This window comes from Solea senegalensis, linkage group LG12, assembly GCF_019176455.1.
Source record: "Solea senegalensis isolate Sse05_10M linkage group LG12, IFAPA_SoseM_1, whole genome shotgun sequence".
Classification (NCBI taxonomy): Eukaryota; Metazoa; Chordata; class Actinopteri; order Pleuronectiformes; family Soleidae; genus Solea; species Solea senegalensis.
Window position 1 is genome coordinate 2,796,280 of NC_058032.1, and position 26,948 is coordinate 2,823,227.

General features: G+C 39.0%; 2 protein-coding genes across 5 annotated transcripts; one reads left to right on the forward strand and one right to left on the reverse strand.

Moving 5' to 3' along the window:
* Positions 1 to 978: 978 nt before the first annotated feature.
* neil3 (nei-like DNA glycosylase 3) lies at positions 979 to 11,231 on the forward strand. Its single transcript, XM_044040137.1, has 10 exons — positions 979 to 1,187; positions 2,330 to 2,439; positions 3,512 to 3,646; positions 4,050 to 4,263; positions 5,749 to 5,823; positions 6,150 to 6,316; positions 8,474 to 8,637; positions 9,934 to 10,348; positions 10,659 to 10,839; positions 11,002 to 11,231. The coding sequence occupies exons 1-10, from the start codon at positions 1,083 to 1,085 to the stop codon at positions 11,182 to 11,184; spliced, it is 1,749 nt and encodes a 582-aa protein (XP_043896072.1). The 5' UTR covers positions 979 to 1,082; the 3' UTR covers positions 11,185 to 11,231.
* On the reverse strand, positions 8,611 to 26,463 carry aga (aspartylglucosaminidase). 4 transcript variants are annotated; one of them, XM_044040142.1, is made up of 10 exons: positions 26,143 to 26,463; positions 21,869 to 22,022; positions 20,278 to 20,390; positions 18,334 to 18,446; positions 16,724 to 16,832; positions 16,380 to 16,455; positions 16,052 to 16,159; positions 13,633 to 13,766; positions 11,582 to 11,686; positions 8,611 to 8,631 (listed from the first exon to the last, which is right to left on the reverse strand). In XM_044040142.1, the coding sequence occupies exons 1-9, from the start codon at positions 26,318 to 26,320 to the stop codon at positions 11,586 to 11,588; spliced, it is 1,086 nt and encodes a 361-aa protein (XP_043896077.1). In that variant the 5' UTR covers positions 26,321 to 26,463; the 3' UTR covers positions 8,611 to 8,631; positions 11,582 to 11,585. The 4 variants fall into 4 exon arrangements, with proteins under 4 accessions (XP_043896077.1, XP_043896075.1, XP_043896074.1 ...); XM_044040140.1 differs by lacking the exon at positions 8,611 to 8,631 and adding an exon at positions 10,745 to 10,806; XM_044040139.1 differs by lacking the exon at positions 8,611 to 8,631 and adding an exon at positions 10,800 to 10,880.
* Between the last annotated feature and the right edge of the window lie 485 nt (positions 26,464 to 26,948).

A 26,948-nucleotide genomic window follows, 5' to 3' on the forward strand; every position in this document is an offset into this window, starting at 1 on the left:
TACATACATGTATATATAGATATATATAGGTATATATGAATAGCTTTGTCGATTATTGTTGGCACCTGCAAGTGATTTTGAAAAGGTTTTGAAAAACATGTCAAAATACAAAATGTGTTATAAAAATAAATATAATAAATATAAATATATACAAATATAATTTATATGATAGACATATTTGACATTATGTGAGGAGATATGAGCTGTGATAAAATCGTATCACAGGGGTCAAATGCCTACAAATATGAAAAAAAAATCTTTATTTGCCTTTTTACAATTCCAATAAAAACATATTTTTGTCTTCTACATTTCTTGATTGTTTGGCGGCTGAAGGGGTGGAATGGAGGGGAGTCAGGTTCAGATGAAGACGAAGATAAAGCGGTTTGACAGAAAGATGAGGAGAGAAAGGAAGTTGAGCCACTACCCTGTACAAAATTGTATACATAAAAAAAAAAAATTATGTTTAAGGGGGAAAAGACATTCTATAGCACTTCAATGAGTAATAGCAAAGGCAATGAAAGAAATGTAATAAAATTTACATAGAACTAAACAATATTACTGTAATGATGGTCAATAAAAATCTAGTAAAATAGTGATACAGACAAACAAAAAAAGAATAAATAAAAAAAAAATAATGATGGTTAAAAAAGATCTGCATATTTACATTTCAATAATATATTTTTCTGTACATGTGTAAGTGCTCTCAGGTCCTTTAGGAGAACATGCTAAATAAAACGAAAAACAACAAACTCATGTAAAGCAACTCCTGCATCGAGAAAGAAAGGTCATGTGCAGCCGTATCACTGGACACCAAAGGTTGTTGAAGTGAAGAAACCTGTTGAATCAGTGAAAGAAATCCTTGAAACCACCTGGTTCACGGTCATGACAATAAGAACCTGTAATATTATCCCAACCTGTGGGGGGCAGCAATGCGCCGCAAGCCACTCCCTTCACCGGAAACACCAGATTACACAACACATACGCAGGGTTGAATTTTGTGGCGCGGAAGCAGAACGTCCACAAACATTTTGCCACCAAAGTTGGATTATAAATTCATAGTTATATTCCAACTGAACTGGAAGATGGTTGAAGGTCCGGGCTGCACATTAAACGGAGAGAAAATACGCTCCAGAGTCCAGAGAGGACAGAAAGTGAAAGAGATAAGAGGCAGTTTGACAAAACCTACGGTAAATTATGGATTTATCTCATACTCACACACACACGTCATTAACTAGACATTAAATACATGTATTTCAGTTAATTCGTATTTGTGACTAAATGTTCAATTTCATATTAATTTTTATACACGCTCAAGTCTCTCACACGAGTAATAAACAACAATATTCTGGTTGCATTGGTAGCTTGTATACATTTGATCAATACCACCTTTGTATCCTGAACTCTACATAACTAAAACGAGATTATGAAAATGTGGTCGCCATTTGTCAGTGTGTGCTTTTGTTGAGTTATCAGTTCAGTGGATTTTATGTAACTATTCTCAGTTACTTTGCATAATTATGTCCAGAGCTGAAACAGTTAATTGATTAATTGATTACTAAATTAATCGACAACTATTCTGATAATCGATTCATCGGTTTGAAGCTTTTTTCATGATTAAATTGATTTCCGATTGTTTAAGCTTCTTAAATGTGAATATTTTCTCTGTATAACAAAGAAACCATTAAACTTTCCAGGTTTGACAAACACCGATCAATATTTTTTAAGGCTTTCTGATATTTTAGGACCAAATGATTCATCGATTAATCGAGAAAATAATCGACAGATTAATCGATTATGAAAAAAGTCGATAGTTGCAGCTCTAATTATGTCACAGTCTGTGCAATACATAATGGGACATATGTATATTATTCTTGTTTATATACATTATGGAAGTCCACTCTGGGTTTGGGATTCTTTTATTCCTCTTTGCTGCTCCCTCATCTCTGAATTATTTGCTAAAACAGTGAAGTTATTACACAGCTGGTCTCACTGCACGTTTTTAAACCTGACATGAATAACTTGGTTGTCATTGTTTTACTGCTGACAATACTCATGATGTGTGTTATGTTCATGTATTCAATTCCATTCATAGATGAATTTGTATGTGTACCATGATGCATATTTCAGTTACTTTTACTCTATTTTACTTATTATTTTATCTGTCTGAAACACTGTTGAATGTATAGTAACAGCCATGATATTTAAAAGCAATAACTATTTTTAATGCTATAGCTGATCTGTGTACAGGGTAAAGTTATGTCACATTACAACCTTTTTTGTACAGTGAGTTATCAGTATTAAACTGTGTTCAATGTCTTCTTTTAAAAAGAAAAGCAACCCTGAAGGACATGGCTTCCACAGTTTTCATGGCTGTCTGTACACTGGTGTACAAACTCTGGGGAAGGAGCTCTTCATGTACTTTGGTACAAGAGCACTGAGGTAATGAAAAATGCATCTACCAGACAGACTCTATATGTATTCAGACAAGTAACTTCTAGTCTCAGTCTTAGGTCTTATGTCAAAGTCTATCATATTGAATCATGTGTTTTTTCCACCCAGGACTGTTACTGTCAGCAGCGACGTCACACCAATTTGTGTGACACTTGACAAAACTGATTCCTTCGCACGTCTTATGTCTTATGTGTTGCCGTCGACAAAATATTCTTGGGAATCCAGACATGCGGTCCAAAAAACAAAACAGGAAACTAATGTTTAAAATAACCCACTGCAAACAGTCTCAGTGTTAGTGCTTTGATATGTATTCATAGAAAATACAGCTGCATAATGTGCTCAACTTAACGTCACATTGCTGCTTGTGTTGTTTGCTGTGGGAGGATTTGATATGATGACTTATGGATAAAATAGTTTAAAATCTTAATTGTGAGTATTGTTATATGTTGTGGTATAGTACCTTTTATGGAACTCAAGGAATTGTTATTGACCCAAATAGCCATGTCAATGTTCTCCTCGGCCGTTCCTTATTATCCATCACATTGATGCAGAAACTTCTGGTGTAGCTATAATTATAGGTATATTTCAGTCGCCAACTTGCAGCAGTGGCCATGATGATCTAATACAGCTACAGACATTAAAGGGAATGTTGCTGCTGTATAAAGGCTATTGTTATTATCTGTAACAGTTAAAACATATATAGATGTATGTTGTTTATTGTGTGTATAATGTATATAAAGTTTATAACACCCACCCCAGTTTTTAGTGTCACTTAAATCAACGTATAAAATCAATACAAGTGTAAAGGAAGGTATTATTGTCAGTGACTTCCATTAGAGTCCTCAAGCAGCACACATGGGGCTCTCACACACACACACACACACACACACACACACACACACACTGCGGGAATGGAGTCTGTGACATTTCTATTAACACAATTGAGTCTCCAACCATTAGGGCATCTTTTTGTCCTTTTACTTGGCAAGTCTTATATGGATTGAAAGACGCTATCTTTAAAGTAAATTTGTCTTCTTTCTTTTATGCTCACATCCTGTAGAGTCCACTTTGGTATGAATGGATCAATGCGTATAAACCCCGCTGAGAGGAACGCTCGTACGGGCTCTGCGCCGGTGCTGGAAATACACCTGACTAACGACATCGTGTGCTTCTTTGACAGCACTGTGGAAATAAGGTAACGGGGACGCCAGCTTGCCTAGATAGATTGAGGTGACAGAAGTTCACCTTGGGGTATGAGTCTCATACCGGGAGTATGTCCTACATTAGGCTGTCTGAAGATAGGCTGCTGTTGCATGAAAAACATCACCTATTTGGCTGGAGATTCTGTCCTGTTCATCGACTGTAAGGTCCTGGTGCACTGTTCAGTAGCTAGACACACATTTATTTCTGCTGTCTGGAAGATTTCACCTATGCTGCTCCGTTTTATCACAAACAAACTGAAAGCAAAAATGTATGAAAGAAACAATTTTGAAGCGCGTAACCTCACAAGTGCACCTGTGACCTTGTGGCACGCATGCAGTAACAGCAGCCATACGTTTTCCAAATTTGTCCTGTTCTGTGAAATTGTGTTCCCGCAGGTTGACGGAGGACTGTGAACAAAGGGTGAGGGCTATGGAGAGTCTGGACGTGTGCTCCTCTAAGTTCAGCTTCTCCCAATCTGAGGACGCAGTGCGGAGTCAAAGGAGCAGGATGCTCTGTGACGTTCTCCTCGACCAGACCATAATGCCGGGCGTCGGCAACATCATTAAAAATGAAGCCCTGTTTGACTCGGGCCTCCACCCAGCAGTGAAGGTATGGAAAGGGTGATGGATTGTGTTCAGCACAGTAACAGAAAGAAAACTTTAAGCCCCTCTATTATTGAGTAATGCATTGTAATGAGGAGGGTGAAATAGGGAAAAAAAAACAAATGCACTCTGGCGGAGATATGCCTTTTCTGTGTGGAGCGGTATTGAAATGGAAATGTTCTTTTGTCTATGAATGTATATAGGGTTTTTTGTTGTTGTTTTTTTTTTAAATGCAAATGGATTTTTTTTCTCCCTCGTTGATTAAAAACCGTCAAACCCACCATGTCATCTGCTGTTTCCAAGCCTCAGGTTTTGCAGTTTGGTCAGCACCAGCTTGGTATTTCTGAAAGTAGAAGAGACCATGGTTTTGTTGCAAATTCACTGGGTCTGAGAGAGTGAGATGAGCTGATGTGTTTCTCAGTTTTTGAGTTAATAAATAATTATAGACTATCTTTTTATTAAATCAAATTTTTAAGATTGTACATTAGCAGAACATAGTAGTAGTAGTACAACGTAGTAGCATCATGGCTGTAGCTTCTCTGTCCTCGGCCTAAGTCTCTGCACTCAAAGGACGCCTCAGCAAGCTTCACATCCAGGTTGATGTCCACCCTCTGCTGATGTACGTTGTAACTACAAAATACGTGAAGTGAAAAACAGACATTGTTCCTTAATTGTTAATCAGTTCAAAATCGGACAATTTATTGACAAAGGGTGAATTATTAACATCTGTATCTACTAATGTTATCAGTCATCATGGGTTTATGTCATCATAAATGATTTTACTGTATCACAATACATAATTATTATTATTATTATTATTATCATTATTGTTGTTGTTGTTGAATTACTGCCCAGTCTTAAGCCCAACTTATCCACAGGCCAAACCATTTAATAACACAGTATTTAGCAGTCCTGAAAGAGAGTGAAAGTCCCATCCAATACTTTACATTGGTTCTAAGAAAACAACAGAATAAAAGTGTCATTTTTCGAGAGACCTAACCATTTTAAGTAAGAGACGCTTTGCAGCTTGAATGCTTCTCCCAGTGACTCTGCTCTGCTCCCTTTCAGAAAATATCAGAGGGGTACAAGAATATAGCACACTGGACCAAAACGTTAATCTGGGACTTTTGCCCCCTTTTCTTCAGGGACTGCTGAATCTTTTCGAACATCTCCACCATTACCAAACCTCCCAGTTTCCTGAAAAGACTACAAGTGGTGTTTTTTTTAATAGCTGTCTGAGTCAGATTCTTGCTCCCTGCCTGGGCTGCTAGACTTGGGAATACCACATATGTAATTATCCTTCCTTCACATCATTCGAAATCCAGTTTTTCTATTTCATGTCTGGGCCTTTTCTTCATTGGTTATATGCTTGTATTATTGATCTCTTGACTGTGAGGCTCTTTTCATCTCTGTTTTGAAATGAAGGTTTAGACAAATATTATTTATTCACTCTGGCTGTGAACTCCATCTCACTGTGCTGTGTCATTCTCAGGTTCAGCAGCTGTCACACGAACAGATTCACCACTTGGTGAAAATGACACGTGATTTTACACTCCTGTTTTATAAGGTTAGACACTTGTTTATCTGTTGAAACTTTTTTAAACTTGCTGTAGATATTTTGTATCGTTCTCTTTACTTTTTGATGTATAGCTAACGCCTAAATCAGTGTAACTATAGAGAAAAGATTGGATTTAAATCCATGACTGCTGAGAACACAATTCAAAACTCCTCTGTGTGCAGACGGAGAGGTGGTGGTGGTGGTGGGGGGGGGGGTAAAACAAATAATCCTTTTTCTCTATTCATAATAGAATGTAAGACAATCTAAATGTTTTGCCTGGTATCTTCATCCCAATCTTTCTATTCACTTTTGTCTGTCCTCCTTGTCTCTATCAGTGTCGCAAATCTGGATCTCCCCTCTACAAACATTACAAAGTCTACAAGCGTCCTCAGTGCGGCCAGTGCTTTCATGTTATCACAGTCTGTCGTCTTGGAGACAACGGCAGGATGACTTACTTGTGCGAGCGCTGCCAGAAGGGAGATCCCAGTGGGGTTGACATCAGGTAAAAATTCTCTTCATAGACGATGGCAGTTTGACTGGAAAGGCAGTGCCTTGCATTGTTGAAAGGGTGGAGCTACTGAAGGCGGTGATGCCAATAATGTCTCAAAAATCATATTAAATGTGTTTTTTGGCAAATTTATTTCATATTTTCTCTGAATATATTTATTATTCATGTTTTTTTTTTATTTAAACTCTTTGTTCATTGAGTTACTTTAACTACGATTTCACTTTCAAAGCTTTTTCAGCTTTTTTTCCAAAAGTCTTTGCAGAAAGTTCTAAAGCCTTTGCAGAAAGCAGGTTCATATTTGGAGAGGCCATGTTTGCAGGCAGATGGGCTTGGCAGGGAGAGTGAGGAGCGTTATGAGGGTGGTGGGTATTAATGCACATGTAAGGCTGTGTTTGCCAGACAGGGCACTGGCTCAACACCTCCTGGGTTGTGTTTGAGCAAAGCTTTGCGCGGGGTTAGAGCCTTAAGCCCTTACAACACATTACTCGGCTGATAAATGCTTTCTGAGGAAAGTTTCCTAAAAGCCACTTTCCTCCTCCGTGACTGTTGGCAGTGCAGATTTGCCTTCTTGTCAAACATAGTTGAGCTAACATGTATGCTTGGAGCAAACAGATCGTCATATAATAGCAGATCTTCATCCTCTGGTTAAACCTGCAAAATGTCTGTCTTGTTAAAGTTTTCTGTTGTTAGGGTAATACCTCCTGTTTCTTATTTTAAAGATTAGTTTAGGGATTATTATGTCTTTGTTTAATATTCAGTACAGAGTGGCATGTCACATAGGGATGGGAGATACCAAGCTGGTGCCGTGGGGGTTGAATGTGCCCTTTAAACATCAGCCATTTTGAAATGTTTTAGCAGAAAAAGCAGAGAAGTCACATTTACAATGACTCTGTTCAGTCGGTTCAGTGACAGTGAACCAACATGCACCCTGAAACTGAGGTAGCTTAATGGAACCCAGACAAAATAAACTGCATCATTTACACCAGACCTGTGATTTTCATACTGTAACCTGCCAAAATGGCTGCTGTGCAAAGGTGTGTTTTACGTTCATTCTAAAAAGTTAAAAAAATGTATTCCAATTTATTAGGAACATTTAGATAACACTAATGTGGTCAAATATAGAGCTGCAACTAATAATTATTTTCATAATCGATTAATCTGTTTGATTATTTTGTCGAATAATCAAGCAATTGTTTGGTCGGAGAATGTAGCTCAGTGTTTTTCAAACCTGGAAATGATGATATTCTCAAATGTTTCTTTTTGTCCAAAAAGAATTATTCAGTTCTAGTGATGTCTTTGTTTTATGAAGCAAAGAAACCAGATAATTCTGAAAAATCTTTTAAAAAAACACTCAAACTGATTAATCAATTATAAAAGTAATTGACGGTGTATTTAGTAATTGAGTATTTGTTTTTCAGCCCTTGTACAGATGTTTTCTGATTAAGTCAATCCTCATGTTAACATAGTATTATTATTATTATTATTATTATTATCATTATTATTATCATAGTCATTTTGTGGCTTATGAAAAGTACTGTGTAATCTGACTATAAGACAGCATCTCGCACACATGAGTTGCTATAATAGAATGTTTCATATTCCTGTTTCCATGTGACTGAATTTACTCACTGCCATGTATACAGCATTTTCTGATTACCTTAACCTGATTAATGTCAAACTCAGAATAATGAATTAAGACATGCAAACATCTTAATGGGATTAAGGTTTCCTGTTGGAGTTTTCACAGCAGTGGATGTAATGTAATGTAATGTAGTCCTGGTGTCATAATCAAATATGAGTGGAATATTCTACTCGTGTGCACATTTTAATGTCTATAACATCTAGATATCTAAACATTTTAATGTTGTAGTATTCAGAATAAGGCCAATAATAATAATCAAATTATTGGTGTCCAAAATAAAGTCTTTCATAATCGGGTTAATACCGCTGTGCTGTAAACACTTTGACAGATAATGTGAGGAATGTAGAGTCTTTCAAAAACATTTTGTGTGTGTGTGTGTGTGTGTTTACAAAGGATCCATAGTTGTGTTTACACAGTAATACGATTCTGCCTCAGCACATGTTTTCAACATTAAAGCCCGTTTCTAGTCGGAAAGATTTATTTTTGTCACTCCTGTTTTCTGTATCCAGTCAGCTCCCCGTCAGAAACAGTCTGATTGACTGGGCCTACAATAAGAGAACCAGTGATGATGTGGCTAAGAAGGAGGAAGAGGACTGGGCCTGTCATCTCTGCACACTCATCAACCAGCCTGCAGCAACAGCCTGTGATGCCTGCCTTACTCCCAGACCTGAGGGTGAGTAAAATATCGTGGCATCACTGTCACTGAATTTAATGGGGCGACAGAACCTTCTTGTAAGAAAACGATGTAACACGAGTAGCTACAGTTTACTACTGTTAAGCTGAACGATGCCACAGAACGCTTGCCGTCGGTGTTCAAGCACTTCTGGAGCGAGGCACCAAGCTGTTGCAGTGACACCGCCGACAAGTGAGCCGATGTTGCTGCAAAAGTAATGAGCGTGTCTGTCAACTGGCCATTTCTCTCTGTTTTCAGGCAACAGTGAAGGAGTGTTTGACGGAAACCTTTGCTTGTCTGTCTGTTTCAACTGCCAAACCGCAGCTAAATGATTTACAGTGGTTTTATTTGTTGTGTTTTAAAGTTTCTGGAGGCTTTTGAGATCGTACTGACTCATTTTCCAATCGTTTTTTTCCAGTATTTCATTGCTGATTGGAAGAAAAGCTAATAGCTACACAAGTGTCACTGACCCCAGTCCAGACTACACTTTGCCCATGGCTCATTATTTATGCTGAGCTTCTCGAGCACTGGTTATTTGCCAAGGATCATATGTCAGATGTCCACTTTGGTGCAAGCTCCTGCAGTTGCTTCAGATGTTCTCAAATAAGCCACATTTTTGGACGTGGTAGAGGGCCATCTGGGTGCATTAAGGGTGCTTAGAAAGAGCCATTTATAATTTACATTTGGAAAAAAAAAACATACTTGTAGAAGTCTTTAAAAGTTTAACATTCAAGCTTCCAAAGGAGACTCATACTTTTGTGAAAGACTTCTTCTAACCGCCTGAGAGTCGACTATATACAAAAGCACAGAGTTCACCTGCATTTTTTTGAACTAACATGAATAAAAGTAAGGACAATATTTGCATGTACACATGAATTATTCCTTAAAAATGTGGTAGTGAATAATAGACTCTAATTTCTCACAGAACAGTGTCCTGATTAGCATTTGCAGGGTTATATATTAGTTGACCACAATGCAGCAACACTAAAGCAGTTGGGGGCTAAGTATTTTTGCTTAAGGGGAAATTGAGAGTAGTCATCTGGACATTGTAGTTTACAATTACTTGAGTCATTTACGTTTTATGGGGTTACATTTCATGTTATTTTGCATACAAGCATTATCAGGATGACAGATATTCTCTGAATACAGAGTGTAGCAGTCTTTTATTGCACGCTAACCATTTAAATGTAACAGCAACCTCCTCCATTGCAGTGCAGCCAGTGTACTTGGAGTAAGCCACAGCTTATTTTGCTTAAATGTTTTTATTTTTTCTCACTGTGGCTTTTGTCTCTACAGTCCATAAAGGCGACGTTACCGCTGAGGCATCGCCCGTCACTACTGATTTGATTAAGTACCCCTGCACTGCCTTCAAGAAACCACAAGAGGAGCTCAAAGTCAACTGGAGGTCTGCATTTGGGACTTCCACGCTTGTTTTCTCTGACTTGAACATGAAGCCAAAGCCTGTAAACTCCCCACTCTCCCCAGCCGGCAGTCATTTGAATTCCTTGGCGGCAGAGGGAAGTTTATATAAATACAGCCCCTGCCAGGGGACAACAAGCCCCAATTATGCCTCTGGTGGCTGGCAGAAGCAAAGTGCCGAGCTCTCCAATGGGAAGTCACTGGCCTCCTACAGTCACCCATCCAAGAAAATGAGAATTGATCACAGTCCTTTTCCCGGTAACAATGCTCAAAATGGAACCCCCAACTCCGGGTGAGTGAATCCCTCGCTTGGCTATTCGGGAATAACTTTATAATAAGAGAAGTTTTTTGCAAATTCAGGGAGATAAGGAGGATAAAAAAGCATCTGACCATGGAATTTTTAATGCAGCATTGTTAAGAAAGCCCAGATTGATGTGAAGCCGTGGGGTTACCATGCAAATACAATTATTACCCTCACATGCCATCACACACTGTTGAGGAGTGGTTGTTTGCTCACTAATAAGAGTTGATGTGACAGGTAGTTCTGTGTGTTATTTAGAATTTATTTCACACTAATAAGACTCTTTCTTCACTTTTGTCAGCGTGCGCAAAATGGGAGCGACAAGCGGCGGCTCCTTTATCTCCCCCGGTCCCAGCGTCCCTCGCTGTACATCCCACCGCCGTCCAGCCGTCCTCAGAGTGGTCCACAAGGACGGGGAGAATAAGGGACGGCAGTTCTACGCCTGCTCGCTGCCCAGAGAGACCAAGTGCAACTTCTTTGAGGTGAAAATGGAAAGCAACTCGCCACCATAGCATTGTTTTGCCTGTAAAATGGATAACTTACAATCTTTCTAAGGATTTTCAGTGTTGGCAGACACACATATCTTTTATTTTTTTGCATCACATTTAAACGACTGAAATAAAGCCTTATTTTCTCTGTTGCAGTGGGCAGACACACACTTCCCCTCTTGTCACCATGGGAAACGCTGTTTAATGAGGACTGTACTGAAAATAGGGCCCAACAATGGTCGGAATTTCTACACCTGCAGTTTTCAAAAGGGTAAACAGTGTGACTTTTTTCAGTGGGCAGAGAATGGACCAGGAATGGCCATCCTTCCTGGGTGTTAATGTGTTGTTTTTTTAACTGTTCACTAACTTTATAAATAAATAATGTAAAACTAATAAATACATAATGTGACCATGTATCAAATATTCAAATATGACTGTCCTGCAGTGTAATTTATACAATAACATCTATCCAATATATTCAGATCATGCCCAATCACTCTTTTATGCAGTGCATCTAATCAAGTGTCTATTTGCATCTGATTTGCCAAGTTCAACATTTAAAGATGTAAATTGAGAAAAAATTATTACAACGCATGTCATGAAATTTAATAAAGTGTAAAAAGAGTAATCAAGGTTGGAGCAATTAAACTTACAAGTGTATTTTACACCAAAATCTTCAGCATTAAAATACAACGTGAAGGCTGTTAATGAATTTTAATATATAATCAATCATAACCTCGTCAGAAGCAGTCCACAGACTTCAGGACTGGTGCGTCCGACTCGGAGTTAGACACCATGTAGTGGAACTGGGAGAAACCGGGGACTTTGTTGCAGGCTGCACCTGGGGATGGCAAAGGCAGACAGATAAAAAAGTTATTCATAAAAATCACATTAAAAACAGATATTTTAATGTGATTTTGAATTTTGTGTTTCTGTTTTAAATCATGGCAAAACACTGGCATCTGTATGTGAGCTGAGGTTTGCAGTTTATACCATTATTTATATGAAAGGGAGGAGCTGGGGAAGAGGTGAGGGGGGGTTGACATTGGCTGTCAATCACACTGTAGCCACGCCTCTAGCCATGGATATCATGCTGTATTGAAGAAGACCTGACTCTAGCAATTATTATTATATGTACATTATAAATTAAGTGAGCATATGCACTCCCCTTTCTTTACTTTTTTTATTCTTTATGGAGTCGGCCCCCCGATGGCCATTCAGGAGAATACAGGTCTCAGGACCTTTCTTCTCTCCAGACTCACAGACAGTAGATTATTTATGTGTTTATGTTTAACCTCTCTTTAACCTCTTGCACGGCTGTTATCAGCGCCATTGATGTGACTTGGTTCGTTAGTGCTCCGAGCTGAGATACGACAGTAACGAGACGGTGAGAAAACTGGCATCCATGGATGTCGTAATGACGGTCATTAGAGTCGGGAATCACCTGAGGCCGCGTATAAACACTGTGTCCTCTTAGAGTCGCGCGAGGCCAAATGTGAGCGCTAGTTAAATCCCTCACACTTGGCCTCGCGTGACACTAACGACCGTGGACAACATCCTTGGACGTCTTCATCTCGCTGCGTTCATCCTCTCATCTTTCATGCCTATGGTGCATACTGTGCTGTGTGCAGGTGGCAACACCAATAGTAGACAGATGCACTGCAACTCTGGTACAACTCTAGCCTTTATGTAAAGGAAAAGGTTACCCAAGGACTTTTCTGAAGGAGGTAAGAAACTGTATGCTGCTGCAGCTGCTACAATTATTTTCAACTCTGTTGTCATGAGAACAAACCTATCACAAGACAGACAGGGTTGTGCTACAGTAAGTGTGGACGATATACTTTTAGAAGATGTCCTTAAAAGGTCTAGCGTGTACCATTTAGTGAAATTATTATTTGACAGCTCAAAGGTAAAATAATACTGAGTTTTTCTTTATAAATGTACCATCACCTCTTTGTATGAATTGTTCTTAATCACCCTAGAATGAGCCTTTTATCTACTGACGCCACCATTTTGGATCACAATGTTTTTATAACAGCCCACAATGGACAAACGAAAAATGTATTTAAATGTCTTGAACTCTTTGCCCCTCAATGTGGAAAGTGACATTAGCAGACACATTCAATATGGAAATAAGGGACGTTTGTGTATGGGTAATTGCTTATGTATTGTGCATATGTTGATATGTATTTATATTTATTTAGATTTCAATTTAATACAGGTCATAGGTCACTGAATGTTAATTTGAAATAGAGGCAAAACATTTCTGATATGTCAGGGACTCCTGGGTGTGGGTGGTGTACTGAGTTTGATTTCAAATGCAGTATAGAATTATATACAATAACTTAAAGCTACACTCGTGTTTGCATTTCTTTAACGGAGAGAAAAGCAGAGCTTTTTGTGTCAATACTGCCACAGTATTAACACAGATAGAAATATGATTTATTTATTCATCTAAATGACAAGATTAGTATAGCTCTGAAGTCAGATCCTGACTCTCCCCTTGTTTTCAGGAGACATATCAGGATATATAAGGTTCAGTATATTGCTTTTCAGCCAAAATATTGCAGGATAAGTTTTTTTATTATCATTTATTTGTCCTTATCGCCCAAATTACATATTTTAAGCATCATTCACACTGGGTTTTGGGAATAGATGAATCATTTTCAAGAATTTATCAGGGAATTTAAATTGTCATCTGTGACATTCAGAATTAGAGAGATTTCTGTCAAATGGGGGTGTCAGCAGGGAGCAGTGGAGTCTGTGTTTGTGAACCCAAACACTCACCATAATGCCCTGTGGTGTTAGCACAGATGATGGCTCCGAAGAACTCTGAGTAATGCCTCTTGATTCTGGAAATGGCCATCTTGCAGGCTGTTGAGGGATCTGCCCCGGTCCTCATCAGCTCCACGGCCAAGTAACTGTTGGCAGAATAAAACGCAGCACACATGAGGAAACCCAGAGCGACTGTCAAGGCCACCAACCAGGATGATGATAGGGATGTGCACTCGCGATTGTGGTGGGAGATGAATCTGATACATAGAAATGTTCAAAAACAGTGATTTGAAAATAGCAGTTGGCAAAAATGGTGGTTGTTTGTATCGTCACTCCATATTAAACTGCAGGTGTTAACAGGTGCACGGAATAGTGCTAATTACTCGCGCTGCAGAAACAAAACGGGTGCCGTTCCCTCCAGCACGTTTATAAAACAAATACTGATGTAATGTAAATTGTAAAAACAAGACTTCATCATTTAAATACACAAATGAAGGAGCACTGTTCTAAAAGAGGTTCTTTACATTCGAATGCACCTAATGACACAGTTTAATGGAAACACTCGGGACGTTGGCGCTGCGGTTTGTAGTAGATATATTTCTCATTTGCGACACAACACGTTTTAAAATGGCCAATCGCTGGCGATGATGCGACACTTCTGAGGCAGCTCTGTAACCACAGTTATCAAGTCAAAACAGACTGCTGTGAAGCTGGTGGGCATGATGAGTAAAATACACACGTCCCTCTGTAGTTGTGAGACCACTCAGACATAATGCAATCCCTTGTCCCCTATTCAGTCCCTACATTAAAAGCCTAAGCCCAGGTTAATTCTAATGTTGAAATCCTTCCATTTCATTTTATTATAATGCAGGAAAACATTAAAAGTAACTGTTTTAAAACAAACAAAACTGATTTGCAGCAGTTTACCTTTCAGCAGCACGTGTAAAACTTTAACACAACCAACAGACAAGTAAACAAGAAAGAAGCTAACTAAACACAGACAAAACACACAAAGACCTAAAGCCAGATTATGGTGCCACGGATCAGATGTGCTCAGAATGTCGCACCAGAACTGAATAGTAAAAAAAAAAAAACGCACATAGATGGACACCACTTTGAAAATGCTGCCTCAATCAACACGGTGGCACGCTGTGTGAGAGATGGGTGTGACGCAGGCATGGGCCGATGACCGGTTTCAAACTCTGTATTTAAAAGTCAAAGTATCAACACCTCTAGAATGTGCAGTCGTACTGTGTCCAAGGCACGAGGAATTTTTAATGAAAGAAAAACAGCAGTGCGGGAATCAATCGGGTAATCTCATACCATCCCATGCCGACTTTACGTTCCTCAAGGGACAAAGAGGACTAGCTACTAACCATAAAATGAAGTCACTCTAAAACCCCTGTGAAGACAAAGGTGTTCTGTGCCTTCCATTCATATAAACAGTTAATGCCAAACCCTAACTACAATTTAAATATTAGCCCTAAACTTCTTAGTTCTGCCTCATCCAGACCAAGTTTTTGGTCTGCCTGACGAATGCTAGTCCTGACAAGGTCGACGTTCATGCCAGAAATGGTCCTGTGTGTGTATATATACACACACAGTAGTTCCAGGATGTGCATCAAACATCCCTCAGGTGTTTCTGTGAATGTACAGCTGAGTGCAACTTGAAAAAGAAAGTGCATGTGTGCTCACCAAGCTACTTCGGGATAAATAAACCCAAAGATAAATAGATAAATTGTCAGCGACTGCCATATTCTCAGGGTTTGAAAACAAACAGCAGCTTAAATGAAATCTTGCCTCTTGTGGAATGAACAAATGACAGTTTGGGGGCAACACAGTCCATTCCTTTATTTATAATGCTATTGTTGCACAAACACCTCAAAGCTCACACCAGGAATTGGCTGTTTAAAATCTGCACATGCCACACATGTCAATATTCTCCAAAACATAATTCTTTTGTCACAAAAACACCAGGCGAGCAGCTCTGTTGAAAGAAAAGGGGAGCAGAGAATAAATCCTTGTTAGGATGTGAGTTGAGATGCAGTACTTTTGCATTGTTTTTACACACTGGAAAACTCAATATTGACTCGCGCATAAAGACGGCTGTAGTAATGAAAGCATTCCTGAGATGAGGTGGAATTTTAGTCTCACTTTTAACTTTCATTAACTGCTGGAAGCAATCTATTAGAAAACGGAGCACACTTCTTTATTCTCTGAAAACACTTTCACATGACTTCCATGCCTTTAACGTCTGAGACGAAAGCAAAAAAATATTTTGTGACCTTCCATTTTTTTAAATGTTCTATTTGATGCCTCTGCGTAATTTGCTTCCATGCAGTGGAACGCACAGTCATGCAAGGTAACTGTTTTCTTTTCTTTTCTCCCTCTTCCTGACATTGCTGTTATCACAGGGGCTGTGGTGCCGTACCTCGGTAGAAAGCGCATCATAATATCTCCATCTCCGGTAGCGGCAGCGCCACCAACTGAGCTGTCTGCATAAGCCCCTGCTCCAGCTATAGGAGAGTCCCCAACACGGCTGCAGGAAAGAAAAGGGACAGGGTTTAAACACAGACTAGTGTCTAGTTGAACTGATTAACTATCAATGCTTATGTTTGTCTTTTCAGATGCGTTCAATGTCTTTAACTGTACTTTAAAATGCAGATTTAGAGCTTCTTTCAGTTTAAGTTTATGAGCAAACTGATTTTGTAACACTGATTGTCTTGAACCCCCAAAGAAAATACTAGTCATCTTCGTACCCCGGAACTTTGTGAGTCATTCCATTGGTCGATGTACCGGCAGCCACGTGGCCATTTTGATCAAGAGCCAGCATCCCTGTTACAAAACAAAGGAAAGAAGGAAGAGGAACCGCTAGAACATCCGGGGCAAACATCAGAGTGAGGAGGTTAGCCAGTTAGCCTACGAGTTAGCCATTCCCCTGATTCCACGCTGCTTCATGACGTCCTCAAACTAGGTCTTATGTCATTATTTTGACTGAGAGACGCCTCGCGGCAGAAATGACTTACTGTGAGTTTAAATGCTAAACTTCTAAACTGCCTGAGGAAAGGTGACTTCACTTTCAGCTGTAACTGATGATACCTACCTATGGTGTCGTGGGAGTGAATATCAGCATGCTGTGCCCTCCTCGTCTCCTTCAGTATCGCCTTGGGCTTGTAGGGTCCACAGGACTTGGAAGGATCTGGAAAAACATTCTTTTGACAAGAGAGAAAGCATCATTAACACTTCCGATGACATTACCCTGAGATTCTGTAGCACACAGAGAAGAAATGCTCACGTGTAGATGTTTAATAACTGAAAAATCGGCACAATTGCTGACGATTGGGTTTTGTACTTTATACTAAACAGATGGCAGTCTTGCTTGGTTTGGAATATCACAAAGGAAACATGTTTCCATTGGCCTGGTACATTACGTGAACAAAAATGTCCCCATTTAAAGTCCTGCTGCTTCTACAAATGTGTCCTTTGGCAGTCAAAAGCCATTTACTTGGATGGGGGGGTCAGCACAGAGCACTAGATGTGAATATTTGTCAGGGTGCACTGTAGTTTGACAAAAGGTTTCTCTATCTCTCTACCTCAAGGCGTCTGCTCTGCTCCTGTGAATGACTGACTGCACCCAGTTGACCTGCAGGGAGCGCGGATGGTTTATTCAGCTTTTTTCTGCTCCTTTGATCTCAAAGGTGAGTGAGATTCCTCTAAAAATATCTTTTTTTTTTCTTTTTTTTTCATGTGAATGAACAGTCCCAAAATGCAGACCTGGGCCCATGAGCAGTTAACTTACAATATGAAAAACAAAGATCATTTTATGTAGAGTACCGCGTCTGTATCGGCGTTACTCTTCTACAGGCTTTTCATCAAGCCATCAGTGGAGGAAAAGTTGGTCTCAGCAGCGTGTCTGTGTTTTGTGAAAGTGCTCGTGCATTATTTATAATACCAAGTCTGTTACGTTCCATTTCATGAAGGCGAAGGTAAAACCCTTGAAAAACTGTCTCTTTAGTTATAAATAATGCAAGTACAGTTGTTCTCCCGTGACCTCAGCAACAATCTGCAACTTTTTCAAAAAAAGGACTGATTTGTTTCCAAGGCAAAGATGGAAAGAGAAATCACACCTTTCTCTGCACACCACACCTCACCACATTTTTACATTGAACTGTCACTGTCTTTTATTATTCAAAAATGACAAGGATTATTCAATGTCTAGTAGCTCTTAACGCATACTGCACAGTTTCCACTGCCTTTACCTTCTTTAGCGATTCACGTTTGCCAAGCTTTGCAGCGAAAGTGTTTATACATTTTTTTTAGTGTGAGTACCTGTTAAACAAAATGATTAATGCTGTGAGTGCATTAAAAAAAGCTTTGGTGACAGAAATAATCTGCTTTCCTCCTTTTCCTCAGCCACTGTTGAGTCACTTATATCTTAAGTTTTGTTGTGAAGCTGCTCAGGGGCCATCAATAAAAGGACTGTACTTGTACTTGGCAGCCCCAAGTGTAAATATTGTAAATTTGATCAATAGGACACCACATAATCTCTCTGGAATGGAAACGGCTGAGTTGAAACGGAAAAACAACTGTTAGTGTTTGAGGTTTGGGCTTGTTATTGGAGGAGTGAAGAGGATGTAGAGATTGTAAACAAGGAGGGCATTACCGCGAGCACAGAAACTGACTGTTATGAACAATGCGCGAATAGACACACACCTTGCGATAATTGGGTTGGCAGTTGCCGCTCAGCCAGCGCGAGAACATGCTCGTGGATTTGTTGGTTGCCAGGTCCTCCGCAGTGAAGCCCATGTTTTCAGCAAACACAGAAGCTATCGGGAGAGAAGTTGTTTTTGTCAGATGCCCGCTCTGGTTTACACTGACCTTGGCTTTCAAAAGGTCACAAACAAAGAAGTGCCCGGAGGCAATCTGATCTTCCACACCACGGCATATACTTGTAGTTTATGTAGCTTGTGGGAGTGGAGGTGCAGTAGCAGTGACCTTACCAGTCCGTGAGAATGATGGTTCAATTTAAGGTGAATGAAGCCATATGAATTGAATTTCCCTTAAATAAAAATAAAATCAGTTGGTGTTGACATATAGGCAAGACACATGTCATGTAGAAGTAAACTGCTTATAATTGACCTTCACTTCATCTGCAGGAAGGTGTGATCCTTGTCTTTTATTCGATTTACGCGTTCTCCATACCTCTCATGAGAAAAGTATAGAAACTTGTTTTTCCGGTCTTCGGCATCATTCAGTTAACATTAAAGGTGTGTGCATTAAAGTGCTAAGTAATGTCCGTAGGTTTCAAATCCCTATAAAAGACCTGTGTGGGAGATATAGGTCCTTTCAAAGATAGTTTCTGATTTTAAAGAGCTCAGACACATTTGTAGTCAAACAAAATCACCAAAGTTACTATTTTGTGGAAAAGCCTCTTTCCAATCAATGTCTGCCTGATGTCTCTGACCCCACAAACACCAGCAGACACTTTGTATCTGCCCTGGTGATGCTCTCTCTTCAGGTTTCAGTGCAACCTGTTTCATCTTTTGCTGCGTTGCGGTAACTCTGCCTCCGGTTGTTGATTTTTGCAACGTTTTTTTTCTGCACCTAAAAGCACTTTGGTTGCTATCTTTAGTATTATATTCCTGCTGAATGTCATCCACTATTTTTTTTTCATGTATTTGGCTCAATCAAAGCTCACAATATGCTCGTGTATACCAGTGCATTCATCCTGCTGCTTCCATTTGCAGTGGAATTATCAAAAATAAATGTCATTTCTGGATGCTTAAGCTCCAAGAGAACTGGCACCACATTGGACAGTTGAGGTGGCAGCTGCAGGTCATGGCCTCTTCCTTTTTCTTCCATCTTTTTGTGTCTTTTTGCAAACAGCACCCTGGCTGTTTGTTTTCCCTTTTGACTGTTGAAGAAAGCAAATTATTTTGCAGTCTACTTGACTCAGGACTTGTGTCCGACTGGTGATTTAGTCAAACAACTGTGGAACGTCTGTCTCTCTGTCTGTCCGTTAATTGCATAACTGTCCAACGGGTCAATCTACAGGCTTCAAACTTGGCAGGTGACACCAGTGTTGGCACGGTTTGTTTGATAAGAAATACAAGACATTACTGCATTAGTGTGTTAAAAGCACATCTCACACCACAGAACAAGAAACAGAACAAACAAATGTATAGCTTTCAATAATATACTTTCAGTATGGAGCATGCGTTGACTTCTTTAGACACCTGAACGTTATACAATCATTCCTCTTATGTTCAGAGCATTATCCTGTAGCTCTGACACACGCATTCATCGCCGACTGCTTATGTTGCTGATGTAGGGATTACAGCGCATTCAAAGTGCTGTAAAAAAAAAACAGTGTGAAAGGCTTTGGCCCTTATGTGACAGCTGCTTGATGGAGATAACTAAAGTGAATTCAACTGCCAATGTCTGCTTAGAAACAAATTTCATTCATTGTTCTTCAAATCCACAAAACCCATTTCAAAGTACTCTGGATAAAAGGCTGGGTCTCTGTTGATGAGTCATTTGAATGTATGGACCCAGTTGTTTGAATAATGACTAGATTTCAAAGTGTCTCCATTACTTTTACAGCAATTCCAGCCATTGCAATTAAAACCATACCCGGTGACATGCAGCCACATGTACCTGACTCTCCCACCAGCAGCGTGTGTTCAGTGCGTTCCATCACGGCCCTTGCTACTCCGATGGCATTCTTGATTCTTCTCAGGTTTGCGACTGAACCCACCTCCATTGTATCCCTGCACAGAGAGGATAGAATTAGAATAAACACTGCTGCTGCTGCTGCTGCTGCGATTCTGTCTGTGGAGACAGAAAACAACCTGTCTAGCCCTCCTGCTACCTCCAAATCCCACAGCCAGGGTGGAACAGTGTCACTCTGAACTGAGCGGGTCAAACTGACCCACACAAGGGAGCAGGAGGGCTAGAAGCTTTATATTCGTGACTCGTACAAATCACGACGGTTGTAATAGAAATAAATGAATAAACTTCAATTACATAACCGTGTTACAATGTGCTTCACGGTTAAATACAAATCAAGTAGTAAAACAAAACTAAACGTGCAATATGTGCAAATCAAGACGTGATATAAAAGAAGCTGGAGATGTAATTTGTCCAAGATCAGCAGGGACAGAGAGACAGAGTGTTGGGCAAAGGCTTGATCTCCTTTTGTCACATATTAAGACTTTGGAATAACCAGCAGGGCTCCATCAGTTGACTTATGATTGCATCAGTTCCACATCTCTGATGCCATCTTCTCCCATCGAACCACCTGCTTCCTGAATCAACTAACTGGCCAGAAAAATAATCACCAAAACGAGAGGTGATTAAGCAAATTAGAACAAAGGTGTGCTCGTCTGTGTATTGATTCCACTAAGCCATTAGCAAAATGAGTGTAAACACTGACACATTTAAGTGTTGCTATCAATTCTTCAAGTAAACTTTCTTGACATATTTTACTTATTATAAGTGATATTTATAAATTGGCTAATTAAAAGGTACTTTGAATGTACATTTAAATACCCAGAAATTATACTGCACTTGAGTAATTTTTGATACTGCAGATTATGGTGGCGATACCTTGATATTGCATTATATCGACTCATGCGACATTTAAATCATCACAACATGCTAAAACCCTTAAGAATTGCCGTAGGGTTGAGTCACCTCCCCCTCGTAACACAATATCAAAAACTGTGACTCGTTCTCTAACATGTATGTTGTATTAGATTGCATGGAAATGTACAGGTATTCCGAATCATTGTCTATGTGTCTGCTAGTGATAAATACTGTGTTTATACTGCAGTTATAATGGATTGTGTGTGGGGAAACTATCACGTTCATTCAAAATGTGTTTTCCTTAAAACAACGTAGGAAGGAGAATTTAACAGAGTAACGACAAACCGCTCGCTGAACACCTGAGTGTGTAAATGTTTAGGGAACCAATTTATGGAAAAGCTTTCAGCTCATAGAGACTCTAAATTAGTAGTTTATTAAAACAAACTTCTCACTAAAAAGGTCAGCCGGTTAATTGTGTAGATGTTAAAGATGCACAGATGGCAGCATATATTGAAACCTGCAGGTGTAAAGCAAGATCATTTAGGATTCATAAAACGCCGCTCTTCTCATTTGGACCTACTTACAACTTACATTTTTTAATATTGTGTCAATGTTATTTCATATGTTAATGAAAGTACAGTTTATGAATGCATTTATTTACCCATTCATTATCATGGCATCCAGCGTGGTCTCTCCAGACTCGTCGGGGCTCCCGCCGTAGCCGACGCTGCCGTCACACTGCTCCACCTCACAGCGGGCGCAGCCCTGCTCCACTGCGTCCAGCACCGAGCCACCTGACTGCAGAGTACGCCACGCTACAGCGGGACACAGAAGACAGTGAGTCACTAAATTTAAAATATACTACGAAATAGAAAAAAAAAAACATTCGCAGATGAGATGATTCCAGTGAAAAGAGAATTTCTACAGTCAGGATAACAAATATTCGAGCATCTTAACCTTAACTATGAGAGTGGAAGGGTCGCTCTGACCTACAAGTCTATTATTTTTACAAACAATAATTGAGTCTGGCATCAACTCAAGGTCGAACGATGCGGGGGTTTTCTATGGCTAGTGCCAAGCTTTATAAATCAACTCAATTGCTAAGATATAATGCAGATTTTTCTGGCCTACATGTTTGGCTCGTTTTCTTTGTACCTCTATCTGATAATAACAGTTAATAACAACAAGTGATAGGCAACAACCCATCTGCACTTTGTGTCTCCACTGCAAGTGCAATCGTACTTGTGTAATAATGTATAAATGTGTGAAACTCTGCAAATTAATCAAAATCAAAATACAAGAAAATGCAATCTCAAAATTCAAAGACATGATTAATAGCATTGCAATATGATTGATTTTACAATACTGTGAAGTGCTACATAAAAAAGGGAAAATGGAAAACCATCAACTTTGTCAAATGAACTTTTGGATGAAATAAAATGTTTGGTGCAGTTAGCAGCATTTATTAACTTCCCGAGAACAAAATTGTGCAACTGAATAATGTTTAGTTGCAGACTTTTTGAAGTAGATCAATCTTTTATAGTCAATTCTTCTGTTGATTATATTTTTGATGGATTGTTTAGTCCATAAAAGGTCAGAAACTGTTGAAAAACGTTAATTGGTGTTTCCCAAAGCTTGTAATGTTAATTTTCTCTAAGACGCCAGAAAATATTCACGTTTAAAAGCTGAAAATAAGAGAGTTGTTTTAATTATTACAAAAAAAACATGCAGTTTGTTGTTGACAAAGACAGTTGACATCCTGCTCTCTCTCCCATTGTTTATCTACAGCAATTTTTTTGATTGTACTGTCTAATAATGGTGCTTTCTTGAGCTGCTTTAAACATTTGCACAGTAAATGACGTTAATTCAATCGAAAGTTCACATGATGCATGATGTGTCCACTCCAGCAAATTTGTAATAAACAAGCATTTGGCCACTGATCCCCACTGATCCACGAGTGCCCATGGGGGATCAAAATACCAACTGCTATCACTGTCACCAGCTTGCCACTAAATTCTCCGTCCATTACTCTGTTCGACGGGATACGACCACAAATTCCGCCTCTTATCAGTGATGATTTCACCATCTATAAATTCTACCGTCTTTGGTAAGTACTCTTGTCTGAGAATGATTGTCGTTTTTGTTTTTTTTTCACAGTAGTAGTACATTCATCATATTCAATCCTTTTTATATAAAAAAAAGAAGTGCGGCAGAGTGGGGGAGAGGAGATTAGCCTGTTATTGTCGGCTGCTTTTGTAAGCCCCCAAAGCATAAGAGATCTGCATGGGTGGATCAATCACAGTGGCTCACAGATGACACCTTCAAATATCCACCTGCAGGATAGATGTGTGTGCACCTTTTCCACTTTCACTGCTGCCTCTGGGAAAAGATGTGACGTACATCTATCTCTTAATTCAAGGAACGTCTGTCCTTCTGTCTGTTAATTACTGCCCGACGGTTCGCTTGACGGGCTTCAAACTTGTCATGTGACTTATGGAGGACGCCAGTGTGTGCAGTGTCAACGTCGATGGTGTTTGGATGAGAAATGCAAGAGATGCTGGTGGAAATGTGACAGATATACGGCTAAACAAACCGCTTCCACCCTGTCTCACATGGAGGAATGAACGGAGACAAGACGCCACCCTCACCTTCCTGTGATCCGTAGCAACCATGGTAGTAAAATTACACACTTGATTGTACTCTGTTAAACTTGGCAGGTGACTTTCTAAGGGCACCAGTGTGTGCAGCGCTGACTTTGACATTGTTAGGATGAGAAACACAACGGGAACGTGTGCTGTTTTACTCGTCTCCCAAATCTTATTTGTTGCTTTGTGAGGACCAAAAAACCTATAAACCATACAGAATGAGGACATTTTGGAAAAGAGAGGACATTTGTGTATCTTTAAAGGGCTTCTTCAGGGTTAAAATCTGGTTTTAGGGTTAATTTGGTTTTAGGTTAAGGTTATAGGGTAAGATGTTTAGTTGTGAAAGTTCAGGTTAGGGTAGGGTGTACTTGTTTTTATATCTTGGCGAGGTCCAAGAAACATAAAAAACAATCTTTGTGGAAACATTTTGTCTGGTGCTCACATCTTGAAAGGGCTTTTTCAGGGTTAAAACCTGGTTTTAGGGTTAAGCACTTAGTTAAAGTTAGGATAAGGAGCTAAGAAACACATTATGTGAATGATGTGTCCTCACTAAGATATAAAGAAAATAGTTTGTGTGTGTTAAGCCATGCATCTGGTGGAAATCCACTTGACTGCTAATTGAAAGCGATGCTGAAATATTTTCAGTTTCAATTTAAACACATCCAATGTGTCATCCTGAAGGAAATCAAATAGAGAAAGGGTAGCGCTGGCAGAGGCAGTTACGAGCTGAGTGGGTTCTGCCAATTTCCTGTTGGCATGTGAGACTCGATGGGCTTACACACCTGTACAGTTAAGCTGCACTGGAGTCACACAAGTAAACTGCTAAAAAAGCATTTTATTACAATGCAGGGAGGCAAATCCTTAAAATTCTGGTTTCGGAGCCTTTGGGGTTTGTGCTAAATTATACATAAGCACACAAAATTGCAGACAAACATACAGTCTGTCCTTTTCTGCCTCCTTTCATGAATTAAAAATGTCAGAGTGAATATTTTTTTCTCCCCCATTGTGAATTAATCCTCTTTCTTTGATGAATAAATTATTTCATCTATGAAATGTCTGAAAATATTGAACACTGCCTTTCACATTTTCCTGAAGCCCAAGGTGATGTTTTGAAATGTTTTTTTCTTTTTTTCCTCTAAACCAGCAATCTAAATCCAAAGGAGATTTAATTTGCTCCCAGTTATGACAGGGATACATCTGAGAGGGAGAACGACTAACATATTTCATTTCATTTTTCTTTTATTACAATCATGCAGTGCACAACTCCATTACATTTCTGAAGCAAAATCAAACATCACTTCTTTTCTTTCTTTTTGCTTTTTTCTGCACACTCCATGATCGAAAAGGTGCAAATAGTTTCCCAACACCATCAAGTGCAGACAGGACATTGTGCACCAAACATGAACTGAATTATTTACTGGTGAAAAAAACAGTTGGCAACCTAAACAATTGTAGCATGTACAGCTACATTTACAGCTTTGTCACAACATCTAATATTTTAATAAATATCTTCAAATACATTGCTCATTTTCCTGCTCACATAAAATAGTTAAGACAGTAGAAAAAAGGTGGAAATATTTTAATATGCACAAATTTGCAATTGCCACAAGCTATGTTTATGTATGTGAATTTGGTTATAATATTAGTCATCTTTTAAAAGCTGTAACACTGTAATAGCACAATATCCTGGAACTGATGTAGGGCTACAGTTGTTTTAATTATGGATCAATCTGTTTATTATTTTCTCGATTAGTCGATTTTATTAAAATGTGAATGTGTTTCTTCCCGAAACCTCAAAAGACAACATACTCAAAATGTCTGTTATTGTCTTTGGAACAAGAGTGTGTATGTTTGTAATATTTTTTTCTCGGTGATCAGTGACCTCAAAAAAAGCAACACTTACTTTTTTTCCACTTCACATTATTTTGTCCACAAACCAACGATACTCAATATAGAGGAAATATTGACATTTAAGAAGCTGAGATCACTGAATCAGCTGTTGTTGTTTTTTTAAAAAAGAATCTCAGAAATAAGTGAGTAGTTGATTAATAATCAATGAATTGATTAAATGTCACTGTTCAGTTAGTGCTGTTACTTCTATAATAGTAGTATAAGTCACAGAAAAATCAAACAGAGGTGCATTTATTTACAGTTTGTCTGCATATTTTGACCACAAATTCACTCTGGACACGAGTATAATAAATAGAACCGTAGCGTAAATCAATGGCCCTGGACTTTGGGAAACTTTTTGAGAGTCGCTTCCGTGTTGTTAAATAATGTAAATATCTACCTGAAGCCGTCGCATCCTTGAATGGCCACGTATTGATGATGAGAGGGAGTGATGTATGAACAGGGGGAAACAGTAGCGTTGACGTGCACACGAGGAACGACGTAAATACTTTGCCCGGACAAACCGTGGCACGGGCGTTGTTATAACTGTGGCGCGGTCCGATATTTCCAGTATTCATGACTCTTTTTAACACGAGAATATGGTGTTAAAACCGGGACACGACAGAGGTTTTACAGCGGTGTAAACGTCCTATTGTTTACCGCGTTCACGCACATAACCAGAGTCTAATAACTACACCGTTAAACTGAAAGGAGCGTTACTTCCTTGTTGTGTCACGTGCATAGTGGGCGGGATTGTAATTAAAGGGCCAGTGACACCATTTTATTTGAGGTCAGCAGGGAATATTATTTTGTGATGTAAAGTTTCAGGAACTGGATTGGAATTCTTATAAATAAAATAATGAATAAAATTTGAATTTGAAAAATGTCAAATAAAACTGAATGCATTGGTTTAAAGGTGTATTGCAATAAATTTGAATTCATCTCTCGAATTCATTCTCTAAGTTTAGAGCTGAAACAATTACTTGATGAATCGATTATTAATCGATAACTAAATTGATTCATTGGTTTAAAGCTTTTTTCATTATTATTTTTTTCCTTTGTTTCTTTGCTCCATATGACAAAGAAATCAGTGAATCATTTTGGTTTGTGGACAAAAACAAGACATTTGAGAATCTCATTATTTCCATTTTTTTACCATCTTCTGACATTTTATGGACCAAACGATTACTCGATTAATGGAGAAAA